The sequence below is a fragment of the Trematomus bernacchii genome, unplaced genomic scaffold (genome assembly GCF_902827165.1).
Source record: "Trematomus bernacchii unplaced genomic scaffold, fTreBer1.1, whole genome shotgun sequence".
In the NCBI taxonomy this organism is placed as follows: domain Eukaryota; kingdom Metazoa; phylum Chordata; class Actinopteri; order Perciformes; family Nototheniidae; genus Trematomus; species Trematomus bernacchii.
Window position 1 is genome coordinate 17,160,344 of NW_022988050.1, and position 22,563 is coordinate 17,182,906.

The window sequence follows — 22,563 nt, forward strand, 5'->3', positions numbered from 1 at the left end:
TTGACATGGAAATTATTATTTAAGATTGTCAAACATCATATGTGTAATTCGTGGCACAATTCAAACAGGATCGAAAGATAATCTTTCTCTCTCCATTGACTTCAATACAAACTTTTTCCGAAATAAGGTCCCATGGGTCCCACCGGAAGGGGAGGGACTTCGCCTCTCTATTGTGTGTTTCGCAACATGTTCTATGGCACGTCTCTACTGGGAATTGTAGTTTTACAAGACGTTTTCGTATTTCCCACAATTAGAAGTTGCCAGTATTAAACTGTGTACACCCTGGAGGTTTAGGGGATACGAAACACATAATAATAATAATAATAATAATAATAATAATAATAATAATAATAATAATAATAATAATAATAATAATAATAATAAATTCGATTTATAAAGCACCTTTCATTCCTAACAGCAATCCCAAGGTGCTACAGGAGGCATAATAAAAACAAACAAAATAAACAAAAGTTTAATCAAAAGCTTTACGATACGAAACACAGTGGTGTTATCCAATTTAAAACATATAATTAATAAATGGGTGAAAATTGCTTGTGTCCATGGGTAGCATTAATATACCCACATGACAGCTAAGGTCAGAAGAGCTTTATTTAATAGCTGGTCTTATGTCTGTGACCCCTCCTGTTGTTCATTGATAAGCCTGAAACATGCACTTGTCAAGGTTCAGAGGCACATTTTGCAAATATGGCAGTAGCCATCGATCATCTTAAGATAAGATAAGATAAGATATACTTTATTGATCCCAAGCTGGGAAATGTTTTTGTTACAGCAGCATACTACTTTGTTCTACCCCACTACAATTCAGAGGTTAACCTTGTATTTTTACTCCACTACATATATTTTAGTTACTTTGCAGATTCTGATTAATGATGTGAAATATAAACAACCCTTAAATCAGACTTTAGTTACACCTGAGTTAAATTCAGGGAAGGTGATTGTACTTTGTCAAACTTCATATTTATCTGTGGATACCCCCAACGTTTTTTTTCTTATTCAAAAGAAGACCTTAACTTAAAGTATTCTTTAATGTTTAAATAAAGCCTTATTAGTTTGTCTGTTTTGCACATCTTCCTATTAATATCTTTGGACGTCCTGCACTAAACTGTTTTATTGTAGAGATCACTACAGTATCTTCTTGATATTTTCTATTCTATATTTCTATCATTGACCTTCTACTTTCCCCCTATGAAAGTATTTACTTTTAATATTTTTTTCATCAAATATAACATAATTTCAACAAAATATAACATAATTTCAACAAAAAAATTCAATAACGTTTTTTAATCACTAGGTGTCCCTTTCTATCAGCTGTGCACCGTTATGGTGTAAATACAGCCTATCTACCAATTGGATCAAATATAAAAGTCAGCCGAATTAGTGTTGATACTGCAAGGAGACGTATTGTGTGAAAAGAAATCTAAGATGTTGTTTAATTGCTGATATATTTATGATTCACGTCACATATTCAGTTTCGGCTGCAGTTCTTCCAGTTTGTCCAAAGGTCTTCTCATCAGGGCTCTATAAATAAATATCTGCGGCAGATGTGTAATATTTAATGCAGCCGAACCGTGTATTACAATGCCGTTATGTGATGACTTCCAAAGAGAAAAGCAAGAACACTCGGAATAAAGTATTATTTTATTTTATTTAAATGTTTTCCGATTTCATATCGCATTAACACCATATCCCAACGTGCATTGCGGCGTGATTTTAGCCTATCAAAACCTCTGAAAAAATAAATGTGTCTCTCAGAATCGAAAGAGAAAAACCTATGGGAAAAACACAAAAGCATTGTACACAATTTAAACCAATTAATGTCGTATAATTAACAAGGATAAACTGATGTTTTTTAGTGGATGAGTACTGCAGATATCACTGTTAAATCATTTGATCATTGGTTTTATTATGAAAACGTAGAGACCGAAAATACTGTTTTCAACCCGTAACTTTACATGGAAGCTACTGCATATACACGTTCTCCTGTCGAAACCTCAAATCATCTTCGTAATATCTATCAAACTATAGATCCTACATATCGACTGGACGTGGATTCTAAAAGTACAATATACACTTCTCGCTAGAAATCTAATCAAAAAGCGTTTTAATGGCCAAACTATCCTACAATTTAGGATTTTACAGAGAGGGTTATTTGTGAATAAACGACCATCTCTAACGTTTGCATTCAACGGGAGCACTAGAGGTCGAACACTTTAAAACGTAATTATAGGTCGTATTAAGCGCTTGAACAAACGACACATTTGGTCGTAATAAGGGCTTGAACAATCGGCCCATTTGGTCGTATGAGTTGGAGGACTTGTTGCTTTATCTTGTTATGCGCAATGTTGATTATTCTCTCAGAACTATATACATGGGTCTGGGGTAGAGATCTTCAGAATTGGTTTGGCAGCAGCTGTGCTCCAAATAAACCATCAGTGTTTGCCATCAAAGTTCGAGCTCTCTCCGTGTCTCTCTGAGTCTCGTCTCCATTGCTTCAGAAGTTTCCATCACAAATATGGTAGTTGTGTCTATTTTATGAGAGTACATTAACTCTTGTGCTCCATATTTATGATTTAAATAGTTTTATTCATTTTAAGTAGAAATACTATTTATTAATAACCAGACTTAACTGTACCCCTGCAACAACCCTGACTTTTGGGAGGCGTCAAAGATTTAAAGAACACAGAATTATGGGAATTATTATAGGATTGTGATTTTTAATGCAATTCTTTGTTAGTTGTCTTAACATTTCGTAACTGTCTCAATTAGCTGTGTATTACAACCACTCTTTCACCTTCACTGTGGAGATAAACAAGCCAAACTATTTTAACAGCTTCAAGTTGTTTTTGAACCACCGTCATGCCCCAGAGGCGCCTCACAGTTACACATAGGTCCAACAGAATCTGGTAGAACTGAGACCTGGAAGTAATGTCAGGACTTGAGCTGTACTCTGAGAAACACTTCAGTCTGTTACTGTCGATAATAAAAATAGATCTTGCATAGCAGCATTGTGACTTCTGTAGACTTGAAGGAGTGTTCTAATTCATCTCCCAGCTGAGTCAGCAACCTTCCAGTCACCTTAGTGCTGTAACTTTAATGAAGTTCTGAATAAAACCAAGAATTCATTCTCTTTATTTTACATAAATTACACCACTTCCAAGCTCCATGCATCCTCTTTATATACATGTATAAACATTTATTGCACATGAAACTTCAACCGTTCAAACTTAGTCCTGTAGAGAGTTTTCAGGCTGGCCAGCAGAAAAAGATATCATTGAAAGAAACACAAAACGTGTCCCACTACTTTTTTTAAACAATTGATTTCCTTACATTGATAGTCATTAACTTTGCAACAAAATCCAACAGCTGTAATTTAATGCACTGTACATATCACACACACACACACACACACACACACACACACACACACACACACACACACACACACACACACACACACACTCAAATATTTGACGTAGTATATGTGGTTTGACATGGCTTATCATTTAACATACAGTACATTAAAATTACACATGTAAGTTTACAATGGCATTCCTGCCCATCAATGCTGCTGCTAATGATGTGTCTCATCTGGTAATGACATTAAGAAGGATTTACCCAGATGCTGTCCCTTCTAGACCTACACTGTTTTTATTCTGAAGTTGTCAGTATTATTTGCAGTATAATCAGAATATGTGCTGCTAATCAATGGCAATTACTCTTGCCCTCCCATATTTGAGTGTCTGCTGAGATTTGAATATTACTATGATGTCCAGCTTGGCCGGTTCCGTGTATTCACTGGCACTCTTGGCTCACTTTAAAATAGATTTAAAATCTAGTTTTAAATGTTTCATCAAAAAGCATAGTAATGGACAATCATGCTGATATCTAATGGGGACCTATACTTTGAAGAGTACCTTAATATTAGGGCTTTGGACTAAGAGGATTTGACAACTGAACATGGGTCAGACTTAGTCATGGTCATTATAATAAATGTAAGCTATTGTAGGCCACCTACATTTGGTTGCAATTGTTTAATGCATTAAAGGGGGTATGATGACCATTTGTAATGGAAATAGGTCTACAGTACAGCCAGGTTTAGAATAGAAGAGTGCTTATATAAATGGAGATTCAAGGTTGGATGCAAATACTATGAAAGTATGAAGAAGCTTAGAAATCTTGGCAAAGTTGTGGAAAAAAGTGTAGCAATGTTACACAACAAATGAAGGAAAAGGATTTTGCTCTTGCTCCTCGCATTAGAGGAGTAATGAGCCAGAACATAAAGTGCTTTATAAACGGCCACACTTTTCCCGTGGGATGACTCCAAAAGTTGAGATTGTTTGGTTAACTGCTGTTTCCAAGGTCAACAAGAAACCAAAAATCCAACTTCCTGTTGCATGCTGATGTATATTTACAAAGATTGTGAATGTATGTGGTGTTGAAAGTAAATCCAATGTGTGTTAAATTAACTAAACATAAAAGTGGTGAGATGACATCTGAGTGCATATTTGTGCTTGGGTAGATCCATCAGTGTTTCTGCAGAACACTTTTCCTGTAGCAGTTTAGTTTTGACTGTCAACCTCCCATATCGATTGACTGATATTGTTCACAGAAGCTTTCACCTGGTGGATCTGAATACTTAACAGTTGGAAGTTAGAATCCCTAATATTTAAATACATAAGTGCCATGCTGTTGGTGCTATTAATGCCATGGGTTGTGTTGAACTGTGTTTGCATTTACCATTCTGCTAGTGAGACATTTTTATGAATGTAGGCGTATAGTCCTAACAGTTATGTATGAGATGTATATTGTTTGTGAGCTGTGGTGATCTCAACAACACATGGGGCCTGGTGGCCCTGCAGCAGCATCCATCCATAATTCAGACAGAGGGACAGGAGAGCAACGTAAGGCATCAAGCTGATGTGAAACTGGTTCAACTGGAAGAAATTAATCAATGAAATAAGATGTCCAGAGTAGGCTCAGCGGCATACATCCCTTCACTGTTTCTCTTCTGTCCTCTTCGTACTTTATTGTCTGGTACTCCACAGGAAAACAAGTATCCAAAGTTCAGTCAAATCTTCATGCCCAGCTTGGCTTTCTGTGAAAAAAGTCATAGGATAATAGAGGTTAAGTACAATACACCTGTCTATAATTGTATTATAAGCAGTGCAAATCTATGCAAACAAGTAAATAACTTAAAATGGGATCAATCTTAATTTTGAAGTAAGCGAATAAACATTCAGCTTAACCATGTTTGCTTTGTGCTTTGGAGATAGAAGCGATCAGAACTCATTTCATTTTCCAAACACTCATATTCAGGTAGTACAATTTTACATCATGTCTCATGATAGTGACCAGCATTGATCCTTCTCTAAAATGTAGTGTTCAAGAGACTCTGCACTCATTTGCTCCCTATTGGTTCATGCAATTGATGAATTTGATCAAAAATGTATATCGTAAATGTAAAAGTACATTATGTGGTACTGCTAATTTCTCCTACTCTGTATATTTTTTCTGTTGTTAAGTCTTAAATACATATATTCATAAACACTTTGGGAGTGTTATAAACCATTTATTAATTAAAGGTAGGGTAGGTAATTTTGGAGAAACCAGCTCGAGTGCGCTAGAATTTGAAAATACACAGAAAAAATCTGCCCCTTCCTTCAGACTTCCTTACAGAGCCCCTCCTCCAACACACACGGACGCACACATGAGGGGACCAATGAGGGCACGAGATAAGTTTGTGCACAGAGGGAAGGCTGACAGGCAGGTAGGCCATCCAGTTATCTGCCGCGGGCCGAGGCAGATAACGGGACTTGCTTTTTACAGCGCCACGGCTTCCACAGATGAAATATTTGTATATATTTATTGTCAAAGCATTTAATGTATTCATTGCTATCGGGATGTTAAGAGCATTCCATGGAATATAACAAAAAGTGTTTCTGAAGTGAATTACCTACCCTACCTTTAAGTGTTTATATAATGTTGGAGGACTTAATAATAAAGCTATATTGTTGTCTGTACTTATGAGACAGTGGAAAAATATATATATTTTCCTTTAGTCGACTCTTAAGTTAAACAGGGTTACCACTTGAAGGAGGCTGAGAGGTGAACTTACGATGCCAGAGGCGTGTTTGGGTTTGACGCTGTAGGACGCCTTCTCCTTGGCCTGCCGGAAACACTCCTCAGCTGCTTTTAATCTGCAATACACACAATATGAATGCAGTTTTTGAAAACACAAAGCTTAATTTGCCTAAGATCTATAATATCTTCACATTTTATTTTGGTGTTGAAAGGAATAAAAGAAGAAAAGGGCCAGTTTTAAAGCTGCGTGACTGACCGCTCTTTGAGGATGACTTTGTTCTCCTTCTTCCACTGATCCTTGAAGTCGGAGGAGAACTCGTGCCAGACGCAGAACAGGGTGTTGGGGGAGACCTCCTTCTCTCCTGACTTGGCCTTCACTGAGAAGAACACGGTGAGCTCCAGGAACCTGCAGGACACCATCACAATTTACTTTCTAACTTTAACCATTAGTTTCCCTTTTGATGTTTGGCTTTAATCTAATATTTAGGAGAATTTACCACATCACCCCAGTTCTCAAAAATCTGCACTGGCTTCCTATTACACAAAGGATACACTTCAAAATCTTACTTTCAACATACAAAGCACTTAATGGATTGGGACCAAAATACATGTCAGAGATGCTTCTACGAGCCAAACAGAGCTCTCATATCATCAGGAGGGTTTACTCGTTGTCCCCAGAGTCAGAACTACATTTGCTGAGGCAGCTTTTAGCTTTTATGCACCACAAGCCTGGAACAAACTGCCTGAAATTCTGAGGTCCGCCCCAGCCCTGGGTTCTTTTAAATCAAGGTTAAAAACCTTGATTTTTAAAACCTTTATTAGAACATGGAAACCCTTTCTGGACTTCTATGACTCCTTACAAGATCCGCTTGATAAAGAATAAGATTGGACCGGGTACGGTATTACAGCAGTGAGCATTTAATATATATTTCTATATTATTGATTTATTATTATTATTATTTTCCTATTTTTTTTATATTCCCCCCTTTTTTTATATGTATGTTTTTCCCCTTTATGTTTTCTCAGCCCCCTTGCACTCATTACATTAATAAACAATACTGTTAAAGTACTCCTGTAACTCAATGGGTTAATGGGTGGTGGGTGGGTTGGTGGTGGAATTGAAATGGAGATTTTGATTTGTCAGCATGTGTGTATATATCTTTACTTGAATTGGAACCAAATGTACATGCTCTGTATCACTTGCTTTTGTAAAAAAAAATATATTTACAAAAAAAAGAAAATAAATAAAAACCTTTCTTTCAATGCAGCCTATCCTGGGATCCTTTAACCGTGCCTTATCATTGCACTTTTAGCTGCAACCATTCATTTATCGCTTTTATTAATAGTGTTTTTTGTTTTTGTTTGTGTGTTTGTTTTTGTTTTAAAAATTATTATGTGAAGCACTTTGAATTGCCTCTGTGTATTAAAATGTGCTATACAAATAAACTAACCTTGAACCTTAATATTTACAAGAAAATAAATAGAAACAGGAAGATTAGCATTTGGAAGCTGTTACATACATGTCAGTCTCACAATACCCAGACATACCCATCAATAATACTATTACCCAGATATTGCTTTGGTGTCATGGAATTACTTAATTATTACCTCTTTATTTTCAAATGATTACCCCAATATAAGTTGAGCTGTTAGGAAAAGTGAAACTTGCATTCATAGTAATGAATACAGCTTATGTCCAGGGCAATGCACTCTATAATGTACATTTAGTGCTGTAACTATCTTTCTGGACGTATTAATAATTGTAGCCCACTATCCTTCAAGCAGGTGAAACTGTTGCCTAGTAACAGCAGAAAGCAGAAGCCTTGCAGTGAGGATGGCACTGATAAGAAGGCCTCAGAGCCGTGCTGTTAACAGGGAACGATGCTCACTCTTCGGTTAGTTAAACGTGTCTTCTGTGGACAGTTTACATCTAATTCTAGGCCTCTTTTTAAAATGTATTTTTTACATATATTTACAACAACTTTTATAATATTTGCAGCAGATGCCTTGTGCTATGTGTAGAGCCTCTTCTGTAGCAAGAACAAATCATTGCCACCGTCCAACATGTGTGATCGTACAGCAAGTGCACTGACTGGCATGAGCTACAATAGTAAAGTGTAAATACAAACTACATTCCCAGCCATGTCCTGTTCTAATCAAGCCTTCCCTTTTGACTTTTGTTATTAGACATCTGTAATGAATGATCAAGAATTATACTTTCTGCTGCTAAACATAATGAGGATGAAGTGTATTGTTTACAGCTCTCCTCAGTATCACTGGTACAAACAGAGTGCGGAGAACAGTTGAAATAAAACACAGAAGTTAGTTTAGTGTGAAAGGTGCTTTCTTACAGTTTGTGAGTGCTGCTGAGTTGAGCCTCTAGGGTCTCCAGTTCACTCTTAGCTGAGAAAGGAGGGAACATTCAGGAGGTCAGAACAAAATCAGTTTTTAATAACTTATGGTTTTTGTCTTAAAGGTGGGGTAGGTAATTTTGGAGAAACCAGCTCGAGTGTGCTAGGATTTGAAAATACACAGCCGGAACAAATCTGCCACTTCCTTATAGAGCCCCTCCTCCAACACACACGAACGTGCACATGACCAATGAGGGCACGAGATAAGTTTGTGCACAGATGGAAGGCTGACAGGCAGGTAGGCCATCCAGTTATTTTAGCCGGGCCGGCTAAAATGATTGGTCGTGCTTTTTGCAGTACTACGGCTTCCATATTTAAATGATATATTGTAGGGCCATACCTATATAAGGTATATTTATACGTTTCTGTTTTCAAAATACCAAACAGATCATACATTTTAGCCATGCCTCATTTCGCTCTATGTGCTGTTTGCTGTCTACGGGGCTGATTCTGCTGACCACGCCCCCCTGCAGGAGAGGGGAGACGTGCTCTGATCAGCTGCTGGCTGTCAGAAGAGGGGGAGAAAAAGAGATCTCCGTCCTCCGTGTTTTATTATATAGAGTCGTTATTCATTTGTTTTAAAGCTCAATAAAAAACAAAGAAGACCTTTGACCGGCACTTTTCAAATTTTGTCCGGAAGATTTCAACTTTAACGGACATCTTGACCGGCGAAAGAAACTGAAACTGAAACTCTGCCGCACGGTCCCCTCGTTCCTTGGAAGAGGCGGAGAGGTGGGTGTTTGTCATCTGCTGGTGGACTAACCGGAGAGAATTACAGTGCTTGCCTCGACGGGGAGGGATTGCATTGAATTAAAGCAGCAGGAGCAAACGCTTGCCTCGGGGAGGGAGAAAAAGAGCCACAGCGGAGAATAAACAGAAGGGTAACCATGGTAACTATGGGCGGGAAGTCTTCTTCGCTGCTTTTGTGGCAGACTACAGCGCCACTTAAAGGCCTGGTGTTATGTGCTCTTGTTGTTGTTTTTCTCTGTCTCTCTGCTGCGCAGGTACACCTGGTCCGCCCCTGGCTCCGCCTCCCCCAGGTGTCCTAATGCCATTCAGCTGGGGACTTAAAAAGGAGAAGCTGGAGGAGAAGGGGGCGCCTTTCCCCCGATGCCGGTAGTCTCTGACCGTGAACAATCTATCTCATGCCGTTTGGATCTGGAGATTCCTGTTGTAGCTACCATAATGTGTGAACTCTGGAGGACCTGTAGTATAGGTTTTTTCGTGGCTTTATTTTTCCCGTAGGGTTTTTTCTGTTAGATCTCTGGGTAGAGGAGGGAAGTTCTGGGTCCTACGGCCAGTGGACTGGCTGGCCCAGGCCCCCTTCTTCCTTTTGTTTGTTTTTGCCGTCCTCCAGACGTGGTTCATTTGCCGGTGGGCCCATGTAAGTAACGGCTGTGCTCTTAAATAAATGCTCGCCGAAAAGTGCTGCGTGTTCTGTGTGATTTATTTTATGTTGCGGGTCTTCCCACGAGCCACTACCACTTGGTAGAGGACGGGTCGTAACACCTGGCATATGTACTACAGCGTCTCCAGCGCTTTCGAGCGGCAATGGCCGGCCGTGGCCCAACCCCACATTCCCCTGATAGGTGGAGAGTTGGCCCAATAGCCGTAGCGCCACCGTCCTGACGTCAGGACAGTGTTCAAATCTGGATCAGTTTTTATCAGATCCGTTGCAGCCCCTTTTTTAGAGATTTGGGTATGGAGGAAAATAGAGAGGGTTGTGTTTTCTGACACTTGGTGAGTTCCCTGGAACACCGGGGACACATATTCATGTATAAAAGACGTACAAAAGTGCATTTTGCATGATAGGTCCCCTTTAAGATATTCATTGCTATCGGGATGTTAAGAGCATTCCATGGAATATAACAAAAAGTGTATCTCGAGCCGGTTTCTCAAACTTACCTACCCCACCTTTAATGTTTTATCATACAAGAACATTGTTGCTCAATAAAAAACAATAAATGAAGTTCAATGCAAGCATGTTCAATGTTCCTAAAAATAAACGGGTTGTTAGTCACCTTGTGCAAGGAACTCCTCCATCTTGTCTTTAAAAGGCTGCAAGTTGTCCTCGTCTGAAACCTTGCACACCTTCTCCACTTCTGATGTGCACGCTGATTAAAAAATGCAGAAACAAATATCACATCAAGTCAAGTTGTGTGTGTGTGCGTGAGTGTGTGTATGTGTGTCTGTTTGTGAGTGTGTGTGTGTGTGTGTGTGTGTGTGTGTGTGTGTGTGTGTGTGTGTGTGTGTGTGTGTGTGTGTGTGTGTGTGTGTGTGTGTGTGTGTGTGTGTGTGTGTGTGTGTGTGTGTGTGTTTGTGTGTGTGTTTGTTACCTCTCAGGTCCTTCCTGAGTCGAGTCAGGTCTTTCTGAAAGTCTTCAAACTTCATCTGTGAAGACTGGAACAGGTCGTGAGGCTCTGGGAGGGGGTACACACACGTCTCTCTGCCAGCGTCCTGAGAGGGACAGACAGCAGGTAGTAATTATTGTCTGATACTGTTTGAAGTGCATGTGGTGATGTGGAAATGTGGTGTGTGTTGCATACAGAAGGTCAGACAAAAGATTAGGGACAAAATAGGCAGTGGACAAAGCTAGAAAACGGAAAGTAACAGTATGGCAGGGAGTATAATCGCTAAAAGCTTACCTCATCGAAGTGTCTGAGGTAGTATGCAACAATGTAAGACAGAAGACTTTTCGTACCGTCCTGCAGAGAAAAGAAACGAGTGGATCATTAGCAGGAGTGGAGACGTCAGGTGACTTCCTGTAGCTCTACAGGTGAGGGAGGTCAGAGGGTTAGTGGTAACTGAAGCACATTTATAGTGGTGTAATGTAATACATTTACTCAAGTACTGTATCTTAAGTTTGATTTTGGGGTATTTGTACTTGGCTCGAGTATTTCTATTTTATGCTACTTATACTTCTACTTCACTACAATTTGGAAGCCAATATTGTACTTTTCACTCCACTACATTTATTTAACATAACGTGCAGAGAGAAAATGGAAAAAGGATAAACTCCATGTCTCCCTAGAAATCCTTCGTGCTTGCCTTTCTGACTACCAGACGGCAGTCAAAGCAGCCAAAACAGAGCACATTTCTCTGTTAATCTCCAAAAACAGCCATAAACCTCAAGTTCTTTTTAATGTCCTCAACTCTATTATTAATCCCTGTGATGTTTCTTCAATTGTGCCATTGACTACTCTCTGTGATAAGTTTCTGCTCTTAGGCTAGCCCACACTGGTGCTACCCCAGATCCTGCTCCTTTTTTTACCCCTGCTGTCCTCGACCACTTTGAGCCTGTATCCCTCTCTTCTCTCTCGGATGTAGTCAAGCACCTGCGGCCGACAAACTGCACCTCAGACAGCATTCCCTCTCGCCTTCTCAGAGATGTTTTTGATTGAGTTGGAGCAAGTATTTTATTACTTACCTCTCTTAGCTCAGGATGTGTCCCAGCTGCCTTCAAACATGCTGTGGTCCAGCCACTACTTAAAAAGAAAAATCTCGACCCCTCCATTCTCGCAAATTTTAGGCCCATCTCCCAGCTACCTTTTTTATCTAAAGCCCTGGAGCGAGTAGTCTACGCCCAGCTGCAGTCTTTTTTAACCACGCATGGCATCCATGAAAAGTTTCAGTCTGGCTTCAAACCCATGCAGAGCACTGAAACAGCCCTTTTAAGAGTTTTTAATGATCTGCTCCTAGCCGCCGACTCAGGTAGCCCAGCTGTCTTGGTGCTGTTAGACCTGACAGCTGCCTTTGACACTGTGGACCATAGCATCCTGTTGTTGCGGCTCGAACAGTCCGCAGGCATCACAGGCTCTGCCCTTGAATGGTTCAGGTCCTACCTGACAGACTGTAGCTTCTCCGTGCAGCTAGGTGCCTTCTCCTCTGCCAAAGCCCCTCTTACCTGTGGGGTTCCCCAAGGCTCTATTCTGGGCCCCATCCTTTTTCTACTGTACATACTGCCCCTAGGTTCAATTCTCACTAAACACAACATCCCCTTCCATTGTTACGCCGATGATGTACAGATCTATTTGCCTCTCAAAGCAAATGTCAAACACTCACTACAGCAGCTGATGGACTGCTGAACAGAGATAAAATCCTGGCTGAGCCAAAACTTCCTTAACCTCAACGAGAGCAAGACTGAGGTCATCTTTTTTGGACCTCAACCTTCAGCCTCTCCGGTTGAAATTCTGGGCTCTCTCAATAAAAACATCCTCCCCTCTGTCATGAACCTTGGAGTGACCTTCACTAGCCCTTTTAAATTTGATAAGCAGGTCAGCACCGTAGTCAATACCTGCTTTTTTAAAATACGACTATTGGCCAAGACCAAGTCTTATTTATCTTTTAAAGACCTAGAAAGGGTTATTAACGCCTTTGTTACCTCAAGACTGGATTACTGCAACGCTCTGTATGTGGGTATGGACCAGGCCTCAATTAGACGCCTGCAGCTAGTGCAGAACGCAGCTGCACGTCTTCTCACTGGCCACAAAAAGCGTGACCACATCAAAAATCGCTTTTAAATGTGTTATATAAATAAAACTTGATTTGATTTGATACAAAATATAAATAAACTGTGAAACATAATTAGAGGTTAAAGTATCCAGCAGCAGTATATACAGTAATTAAATGACCTCCACCTTTACCAGCTGTGATGAACACATTAATGCAGCAATAACAAAATGTGGGTATTTAATATATGATTAAAAAAAGGGACATTAGCAGAATAAGTACTTATACTTACTTAGTTAGTCCTTAAAGTATATTTTGATGCCAATACTTTTGTACTTTTACTTGAGTAACATTTTGATAGCAGGACTTTTACTTGTAACAGAGTAATACTACACTCTGGTACTTCTACTTTTACTCAGGTACAAGATCTGAGTACTCTGAGTACACCTCTGCACATTGAAAAGGGGGGTCGACTTCCGGTCTAGCAGGCATGGGGATCGCAGCATAGCGTGACAGGCTCCCGATAGTGAGAACTCAAAGTTGCCCGTTTTAACTCGAATAACCAGGAAAAGATTTACAGCAAGCATATACACGGCGGGCGAAGTAATATGCCTAAAAGGGGTAAGAAAAGTATTGCACCAACAAAGGAAAACGTCGAAAACGAAGAAGGTCAACTGTCACGAGGTAGCAGCATTAGCAACATGGACGACACGCAGCCGGACTCTGACTCAGAGCCGAACGGTGAATCTAACTTGGCTTTAATCTTGAAGGAGCTACGAGAACTTAGAAAAGACTTTGGTCAGCAACTGAGCGGCATAAAAGAGGACATTAGTAAAATCGGCAAAAGAGTGGAAGAAGCAGAGGAGCGAATTAACGGTGCTGAGACCAGAATCCAGTCATCGGAGGATGTTCTGACGCAGCTAGTAAAGCTTCAGATGCAAACGGAGGTAAAGCTGACTGATTTGGAGGGGCGGTCGCGACGCTAAAATGTCAGAATACACGGGGTAAAAGAAGGAGCCGAAGAAGGCACGGCATCAGTAATCGCTTTCGTGGAAGATTTGCTGACAAAAAGCTTGGAGCTTCCCTCCTCCACCGCGCTAAATATTGAGAGGGCGCACCGGGCGCTGGCACCGAAACCCCCGAATGAAGCCCCTCCGAGATCAATCGTGGTTAAGTTTTCAAGCTACACGGTGAAGGAAGATGTCCTGAAAAGAGCTTGGCAGAAAAAAGGATTTGACTTCCAAGGGAAAAGGATCCAACTGGACCATGACTATGCACCGGAGGTATTGAGAAAGCGGAGGGAATATGCAGAAGCAAAAGCTGGGCTTTTCCAGACGCCATTCCCCGCCCGATTAAGAGTGTTTTACGAGGAAGGTACGGTTGTCTACGGCTCGGTGGAGGAGGCAACGATGGACATGGCAAAGAGGGGAATTCCGGTGACTGTGGTGAAAAAGACAACCTCCCTTTTGGACCAGATCAGCCGGATGACTTGGCGATCCAGTGAAAAGGGAGGAAACCGGGACACTACACGCACCAAACAAGGCTTTAAGGAACGGCTCCATGCATACCGTCGTCAGGACACCTGATAAGTACTGCTGCTCTAATAGAAACATTGAGTTAAAATTATAATGTTACTTCTAGAAACCACAGAGAGTCTATGCTGAGTAATGTTGTGAGACAGACTCAATTTTCAAACCTATTTTCCAAAATTAAACCTTCTCAGAAAGGTAATGTTAATGGCAATTAAATGATAGATTTGAGGTCGGGATGCCTGCGGGACACTATGGACCTACGTATCAGCTTAAAGGCTGAAGGGGGCCCTCTTTCACTGCTAGGAGGAAGAGATTTTCCCCCTACACTCACATTCCATCAGAGTCACAAGGCCGTTAAAGAGGCCGTCATTTTGGAAGTCAATGTTGTTATCTTTGATTGTGATTTTCTTTTTTTTGTTAACTTGTTATTGGTTAACGATTTTGTTCATGTTACTGTTCCTTGTAGCACCAGGGGTGCGATATATGTGATATATAGAAGCGTGAAGGGGCTTGAGATATACCTAAAGACAAACCATGCAAAATACCAAGTCAGTTAAAGTAGCTACGTATAATGTAAATGGCCTGGGAAACCCAATCAAGAGGAGCAAAGGAGGGAATAGAGGTGGCTCTCCTCCAAGAGACTCACCTAACACAAATAGAGCATGAACAACTTAAGAAATGGAGATACAATCAGTACTCCTCTTCCTGCAGCAAGGGTTCTAGGAGGGGTGTTGCAATTTTGATCACTGGTAAACTAAACTTTGAGTGTACATAGGAAAAGAAAGATAAAGAGGGGAGATATGTTCTGGTTAGGGGGAATCTGGACGGAGTTCTAGTTACTTTTTTGAATGTGTATCTGGCTCTCAATGGAAATTCTATAAAGAAATGTTTGAGTCATTAATCGCTGAGGCCCGGGGCATCCTAATGTGTGGGGGTGACCTTAATGTTAGACTTCACCCAACCCTGGACACATCAAAATCGTACCACTCAGGAGAGAAAAAAACCACAAAAAATATCAAACGAATGATGGAAGAGCTGGGACTCTCAGACATATGGAGGGAGTTGAACCCGACAAAGAGAGACTATACCTTCTTTTCTCACCCACACTCTGTGTATTCTAGGCTTGACTATTTCTTTATGTTTCAAAGAGACCTACATAGAGTGAAAAATTGCAGTATTGGGACCATGGATCTATCTGACCACACTCCAGTATATATACATGTATTATTAGGTTCTGACAAGAAAAACACAATCTGGAGGCTAAACACAGGGATGTTAAATCAAATGAGGCAGCAAATAAGGACAGACATTAAAAATGATCTAGATGAAAATGATAACGGCGAAGTGTCACCACAGATTCTATGGGACGCAAGCAAAGCTGTTCTTAGGGGGGGAATTATAGGCTATTGTTCTCGTTTAAAAAAGCAGAGAAAAGAAAGATTGGATAGGTTACAAACAGAATTGGAGAAATTAGAGAATGAACATAAAAAGACACAGAATCAAGGAACAAAAATGGAGATAGCAAGGAAAAATAATGAGTTGAATGAAATCTATTCTAACGACATAAAAAAAAGATGATTTTTCTAAAACAAAGATATTATGAAGCTGGGGGAAGATCTGCTAAATGACTTGCTTACAAATTGAAGAAACAACAAGCAGAAAACAAAATTTATAAAATAAAGGACCCTACTACCAACTCTACCCATTGCAAAATAAAGGATATACAACAATCATTTGAGACCTTTTATAAAAAATGATATACTCAACCTGAAATAGATAAAACAAAGATGGAAGCCTTTTTTGAAAGGATAAACCTGCCTAAAGTCGGGGAAGAACAGAATAAGCTCCTAACTAGCGAAATTACGGATGAAGAGATCAAGAGGGCAATATCACACTTAAAACCTAATAAGGCAGCAGGACCTGATGGCTTTCCCTCTGAGTGGTACAAGGAGATGAAAGACCTACTGGTCCCTATGATGAAGGCCTCATTTAACCATGTGCTTAAAATGAGTGTAACCCCCCCTTCTTGGAAAGAAGCGGTGATTTCCTTGATTCCAAAAGAGGGTAAAGATAAACTTGAATGTGGGAATTATCGTCCGATAAGTGTATTGAATCAAGACTACAAGATTTTTACCCATGTTTTAGCAAAGAGACTTGAAAAGATCCTGCCCCGGATAATAAGTCTAGACCAGACAGGTTTTATTCAGCAAAGGCAGACATAATAACATCCGGCGAACCTTACATGTGATTGAACATATAACTAAAAATAAAATTGAGGCAGTATTATTGAGTCTTGATGCGGAAAAGACTTTCGATCGAGTCAATTGGGAATTCTTGTATAGAACATTACAGAAATTTGGATTTCACCCATCGTTTATTAGAACCATTCAAGCACTTTATAATGACCCAAGGGCAAAAATAAAAATAAATGGGGACATATCAGCATCATTCGGCCTGGAAAGAGGGACCAGACAAGGCTGTCCATAAGTCCATTATTATTTGCAATATTTAGTGAGGCTTTAAGCCAGGCTGTTAGTCAGGAAAATAATGTTGCTGGCATAAAAATACAAGGCCAAGAACATAAAATGTCATTATTTGCGGATGACGTTTTAATTCACTTGTCAAACCCAGAGAGTTCAATTTTGAAATTATTGGCATTCCTAGATGACTTTAGCTCCGTCTCAGGTTATAAATTGAATATTCAAAAGACCCAAATATTAAGTTTCAATTATAGGCCTAGCCAGATTCTAAAGTCGAATATCCAATTAAACTGGGAGCTGGATCACATCAAATACCTAGGAGTTAACATCCCAAAAGACCTTACAAAATTGTATGACTTACATTTTAATCTGTTGATTCAAAAAATTAAGGAAGACATAAAGAGATGGAATTTAATTCCAATATTAAGTTTTGAATCACGAATTGAATCAGTTACAAATAAATGTATTGCCTAGGATATTATATTTGTTTCAAACTCTTCCAATAGAAATAACAGATAAACAATTCAACGAATGGGACAAATTAATTTCGCGTTACATTTGGCAGGGAAAAAAACCGAGAATAAGATTTCAAACTCTTCAATTGGCTAAGAACAAGGGAGGTGTTGCACTGCCCTGTTTAAGGGACTATTATATATCGGCCCAACTGAGGATTTTGTTTTCTTGGTGTAAATCAGATTACCAAGCAAGATGGAAAGAAATTGAAGAGAGGGTGTCCGGGGCAGTTCCAATACAGGCACGATTAGGGGATAAAAGACTAATTAAAAACCTAATGGGAATGGGTAATAAGTGGATCAATCTGACTCTGAAAACATGGGGTTATAACAAAGAGTGGCTTGCTTGAAGAGATAAAGATCCTGAAATGGTGCTCCCATGATCTCGACTTTACCCCGAGTAAACTAGACGCAAGTTATAAGGGATGGGCTGATCGGGGCCTCTCTTCCTACTGTACTTTTTTTTAATCGGGGGACACTGAACAATTTTCAAACGTTGAAAATGCAACATGGGCTAAATAACAGTGACTTTTTCAGATTCCTTCAGGTACGCCACCACATAAACAGTTCTATGTTAGAGAATCAGAAGGCGTTCGAAAACAACCTACTGAAAGTTTTTATTGGTGCATATGGTACAGATTCAGGGCTCAAAGTGATATCAAGAATATATAAGGGACTCCAGGAGATTAAAAAAGCAAGTACCATATACATAAAACAAAAATGGGAAAGGGAAACTAACAGAGGAGGAAATCTGGACCAACTATTGTGAATTCCAATGGAGAATAACAAGCTCCTCCTCATGGAGAGCGTTCGCCTGGAAGAGTCTCACTAGATTTGTTATCACGCCCGCTCAGCAGTCTCACCATGCTGGTTCTTCCAGCTGCTGGAGGAATTGTGGCTCCCAGGAAGCAAACCATTACCACGTGCTCTGGGATTGCCCAGTAGTAAATACCTTTTGGCTTAAGGTTTATAAAGAAATTGTCATCGTATTTGGAACAAACATTTATTTTAATTGGGATGAACTCCTCTTCGGTTTCCTGCACTCAACGTCCACAAATATTATAACAAAATACTTATTTGGGATGTTGAGTGTAGCTGCCAGGAAAGCAATCACAAAGAAATGGCTCAAACCAAACAGCCCATCTATAGATGATTGGTATGATATCATTTACGAAATCTTTGTAATGGAAAGAATAACTTTCTCTTTGAGGCTCCAGGAACTTAAATTTGAGGACATTTGGGAGAAATGGAAAGTGTATATTGCCCCGATACGCCCTTCTTTCGTCTAACTGCTTGAATATTTCATTTAAGGATCCATACTGTCAATGTTTTATAATAAAAAGAAAACACCCCATGTTCTTGTGTGCTTATTGTTGTTGTTTTGTCAAGAAAAAGAAAAAAAGACGGACCACTCTGTACAACTATTTAACTACATATGTATATGTACACTGAAGTTGAAATGTGATAAAAAAAATAAAAAAAAAAAAATGTAAAAAAAAAAGAAAAAAAAGAAAAGGGGGGTCACACACAGACTTTCCACTGATCATGGCAGCATTGCATTATATTTGTACTTATGTACAAAAAGAATGTGCAAGGCTGTAGGTTGGACTAGCAGCAGAGATGTAATGATGTGTCGGTGTGTTTCACATGGCTCCCTCTCTACTCACGCTGCTCTTCACATCTTTCAGTTTGGGCAGGATGTCCAGGGTGAAGCCGTCGGCTTGACCTCTGGTTCGATTCCCACCATTCATGAAGTTACCGAAAGCCAGAATCAGACTGAGAACCTTCTTCACCGTCTCACTGTCCTGCAGCGCCTGCACAGACGGGGGGGAGAGTCAGAGACAAACATGATGGGAGAAGGAAATGAAGTTTCATCCTGCACATTTCAAAATCATTTCAAAATCCCAAGAAATTATTGTTAATCTCAACATGAAAAGACAAGGTTTATAAAGAGGGCACTGTGAGCAGCATTTAGCTGGAGAGTGAACAAACAGACCTCAGACCAGGTTCTGACACCTGACTGAAAATCACATGAGAAGTTGTATATCCTTTCCCTGTGCAGTATAGACTTAAAATACCTAGCTTGGCTTTGTCCAGAGTCAGAAAATATAACAATTAACACCTCTAAAACTCTCTAATAACCCTGTTGGATTGTATGTTTAATATTTGAGGTGGGAAGTAACTAAATACATTTACTCAAATACTGTACTTAAGTACAATTTTGAGATATTTGAACTGTACTTGAGTATTTCCATTTTACGCTACTTTGTACTTCTACTCCACTACAGTTCAAAGGTAAATGGTGTACTTTTACTCCACTATATTTATTTAATACCTTTAGTTACTTTACAGATCTGGATGAATAATGTGAAATATAATCAAGTGTTAAATCAGACTTTAGTTCCACCTGGAGTAAATTCACAAGCTACCCTGCAGTATACAAAGTCATTCAAACTAGCTGCACCTTTACCAGCTTTGATAACACTTTAATGATCAATCATTATAAAACATATCATATATATTATTCTGAAATGGACCAATCTGCACAATGACTACTTTTACTTTTGCTACTTTCACTATATGTTGATGCTAATACTTTTCTACTTTTACTTGAGTAACATTTTGAACTAGAGAATGCAATTCCTGAAGAAATTGCTAGTGGGAATGCTTTATGCTGAAAAGCTGACGCTGAATTGCTATGCTGAAATGTAATGTGTAAGAAGAAAGTGAAGAATTTAGATTGAAATGATACATGAACACTGGGGGCTTGAATGTGTGATGAGAGAAGACAAGAAAGTAAAAAGGCTTGGAAAAGCAGCAGAATATTTGAACTGCAAACTTTTGAACTAACTTGATGGCGAATGATCTGTCGCCCTGCCAACGGCATTTGATGACATCCCATAATACGCTTAGATGCGTTGATGGCTGCATCGTTACCAAACCTGTGAAGTTTTGGGCCGTTTGGAGCATTTTCACTGAAGTTATGAGAAAACCGTGTTTCATGGCGAGCATTGTGTTGCCATGGCAATGGCATTTGAATAAATCTCAAAACTGTCCCGTAGATGTCTTCACGGCTGGACTGTTAGCACACGTGAAGTTTGAGCACTTTTTGAACATTTTCATAGGAGTTATAGCGACATCGTCTTTTATGGCGAGGGATGCGTTTCCATGGAAACGGCATATGATGACACCCCATAATTGACGTAGAGCTGTTGAGGGCAGGACCATTAACCATTATCTGAAGTCTGGTGCTCTGAGCATGTCAGTTGGAGTTATGACATCATCGTGTTCCATTACACAGGTGTTTATATATATATATATAACGAGGTGTGCAGAGATCAAAGGTTTCCATTGTTCTGAATGAGAGATGAACCTCTTACATGTGAACGTTTTGTTGAAGAACCGTAACAGATATCGGTGAAATTTCAAAATGTGAAGCATGTCAAGGACCTTGAGTATCTGAAGTGTGCTTTTTGTGTACTTTCTGGTCAATAATGTGGCCTTTTTGGCAGTTTAACTAAAGGTGTGCGGCTGCTGCTGTGAGGAAATATCTGCCTGAAATTACAATAGGCTTTAATGGAGACATGTTGAACGTTTTTGTCACTTCATGCCCTCAAGAGGCATTTTGTTTAATTATTTTGCTTAATTATTTGTCATTTTTCAAGCTACGAGATGTTTTCCCACGTTTGTCATGAAAAATGATGTCTCAGGAATGTAGGGTTTGGGAATTATGGCAGTTTAATAAAACAAAATATGAAGGCAAATTTCAAGATTTCCTACCCTCTAGCTGTGACATCACGCACTCTAGTTAATGTTAAAATCTGAAGAAAGCCTCTTTACCAAGGTCTGAACAATGTTTAATATCTCTAAAAGTAAGAATCAGATTTAAAAGTTGTGTTACACAAATAATGTCAGAAAGATGTGTAACATTTTAAAGTTGGAATGAGGTTTCTGAGTGAAAGTATGAAGGAACAGTTAGTAGAGATGGGCGAGTCCTGATTCATCCGGATCATTAACCCGGATCCTAGAAATGAGCTGGTCGTGACGAGTCTCCCCTCTCCATTAACCCGAGTCCTTTGAGTCCCACACTTGGTGTGACGTACAAATTAAAACTATAAATTGCGTCACTCGCTACTCTCTTTATAACATGTAAAATCACATTACAACGTACCCCAGTCCATCTGCCTACCCTTTAGCAAGTAGGATAGCTGCCAGAAGTGATCGTTTGGCTCAGGGGAGGAGACGCGGATCAGTGAAACTTCCTGCAAACTCGTGGGGACTCAGAGGAGCCGACGGCTCCTAACCGTAATAGCATAGCATTACTTCAATGGTTAAAAATGTGATGAATTATGGGATATATCTCGGGAATTATGAAAGTTATGAATGAGAAAAGTGATAGCAATCGATTCCCGACCGAGCTGAACGTTTTGATGCTTGAACGGAGTTTCTGCGATGTGGAATGTGGGAGAAGAAGACCGGCAAAATAACGGGCGGAATAAAGATTTTGAAGAACAGATAGTTGGAATGCTGAATAACAGCATTCCAACTATCTGTTATTTAGTGGGAATGCTGTATCAGCATTCCCACTAAATGAAGGACTTTTACTGTAACTGAGTATTTCTACACTCTGGTATTTCTACTTTTACTTAAGTACAAGATCTGAGTACTTCTCTCACCTCTGGCTAATGGATTCTTCTTTGTGATTGTTTATAAATAGTTACAGCAGGTCAATTTTCTTTAAACCAAATGTCTTTGTCTGAACACTGAAAACAAGAATACATTTAATTTGATTTAATTAAAACAACATGTTAATCAGGGAGTTGTTAATAGGTTTATTTCAAAATGTCAGACTGATCCAGGCAAACGTTTAGGAACATAAAATCACAGTTAAAATAAGTCTGTTTCTTACATGAACTCAGTCACATACATATGATAACGACCTACCAAGCTAGTTAGGAGTTAGCGTTGAGCCACAAATTGTTTCTCCCAATGACAACTGATAATGGCCGTTTATTGGCTGAAAACATTCTAAGTGTGTAGTTCCAGTTGCTCCCAGGCTTTATGCAGACATTGAGAT

General features: G+C 39.6%; 1 protein-coding gene across 1 annotated transcript in view; it reads right to left on the reverse strand.

The window, feature by feature from the left end:
* Positions 1 to 3,148: 3,148 nt before the first annotated feature.
* The window catches only part of fmn2b (formin 2b), a 36,729-nt gene continuing 17,314 nt past the window's right edge, over positions 3,149 to 22,563 (reverse strand). Inside the window, exons 13-20 of the mRNA XM_034119004.1 lie at positions 19,154 to 19,300; positions 11,159 to 11,218; positions 10,850 to 10,970; positions 10,535 to 10,627; positions 8,454 to 8,505; positions 6,359 to 6,508; positions 6,137 to 6,218; positions 3,149 to 5,116 (exon numbers count right to left, since the gene is read on the reverse strand). Coding sequence (XP_033974895.1) covers positions 5,090 to 5,116; positions 6,137 to 6,218; positions 6,359 to 6,508; positions 8,454 to 8,505; positions 10,535 to 10,627; positions 10,850 to 10,970; positions 11,159 to 11,218; positions 19,154 to 19,300 — 732 coding nt within the window. The 3' untranslated portion in view covers positions 3,149 to 5,089. The remainder of the gene's footprint in view (positions 5,117 to 6,136; positions 6,219 to 6,358; positions 6,509 to 8,453; positions 8,506 to 10,534; positions 10,628 to 10,849; positions 10,971 to 11,158; positions 11,219 to 19,153; positions 19,301 to 22,563) is intronic.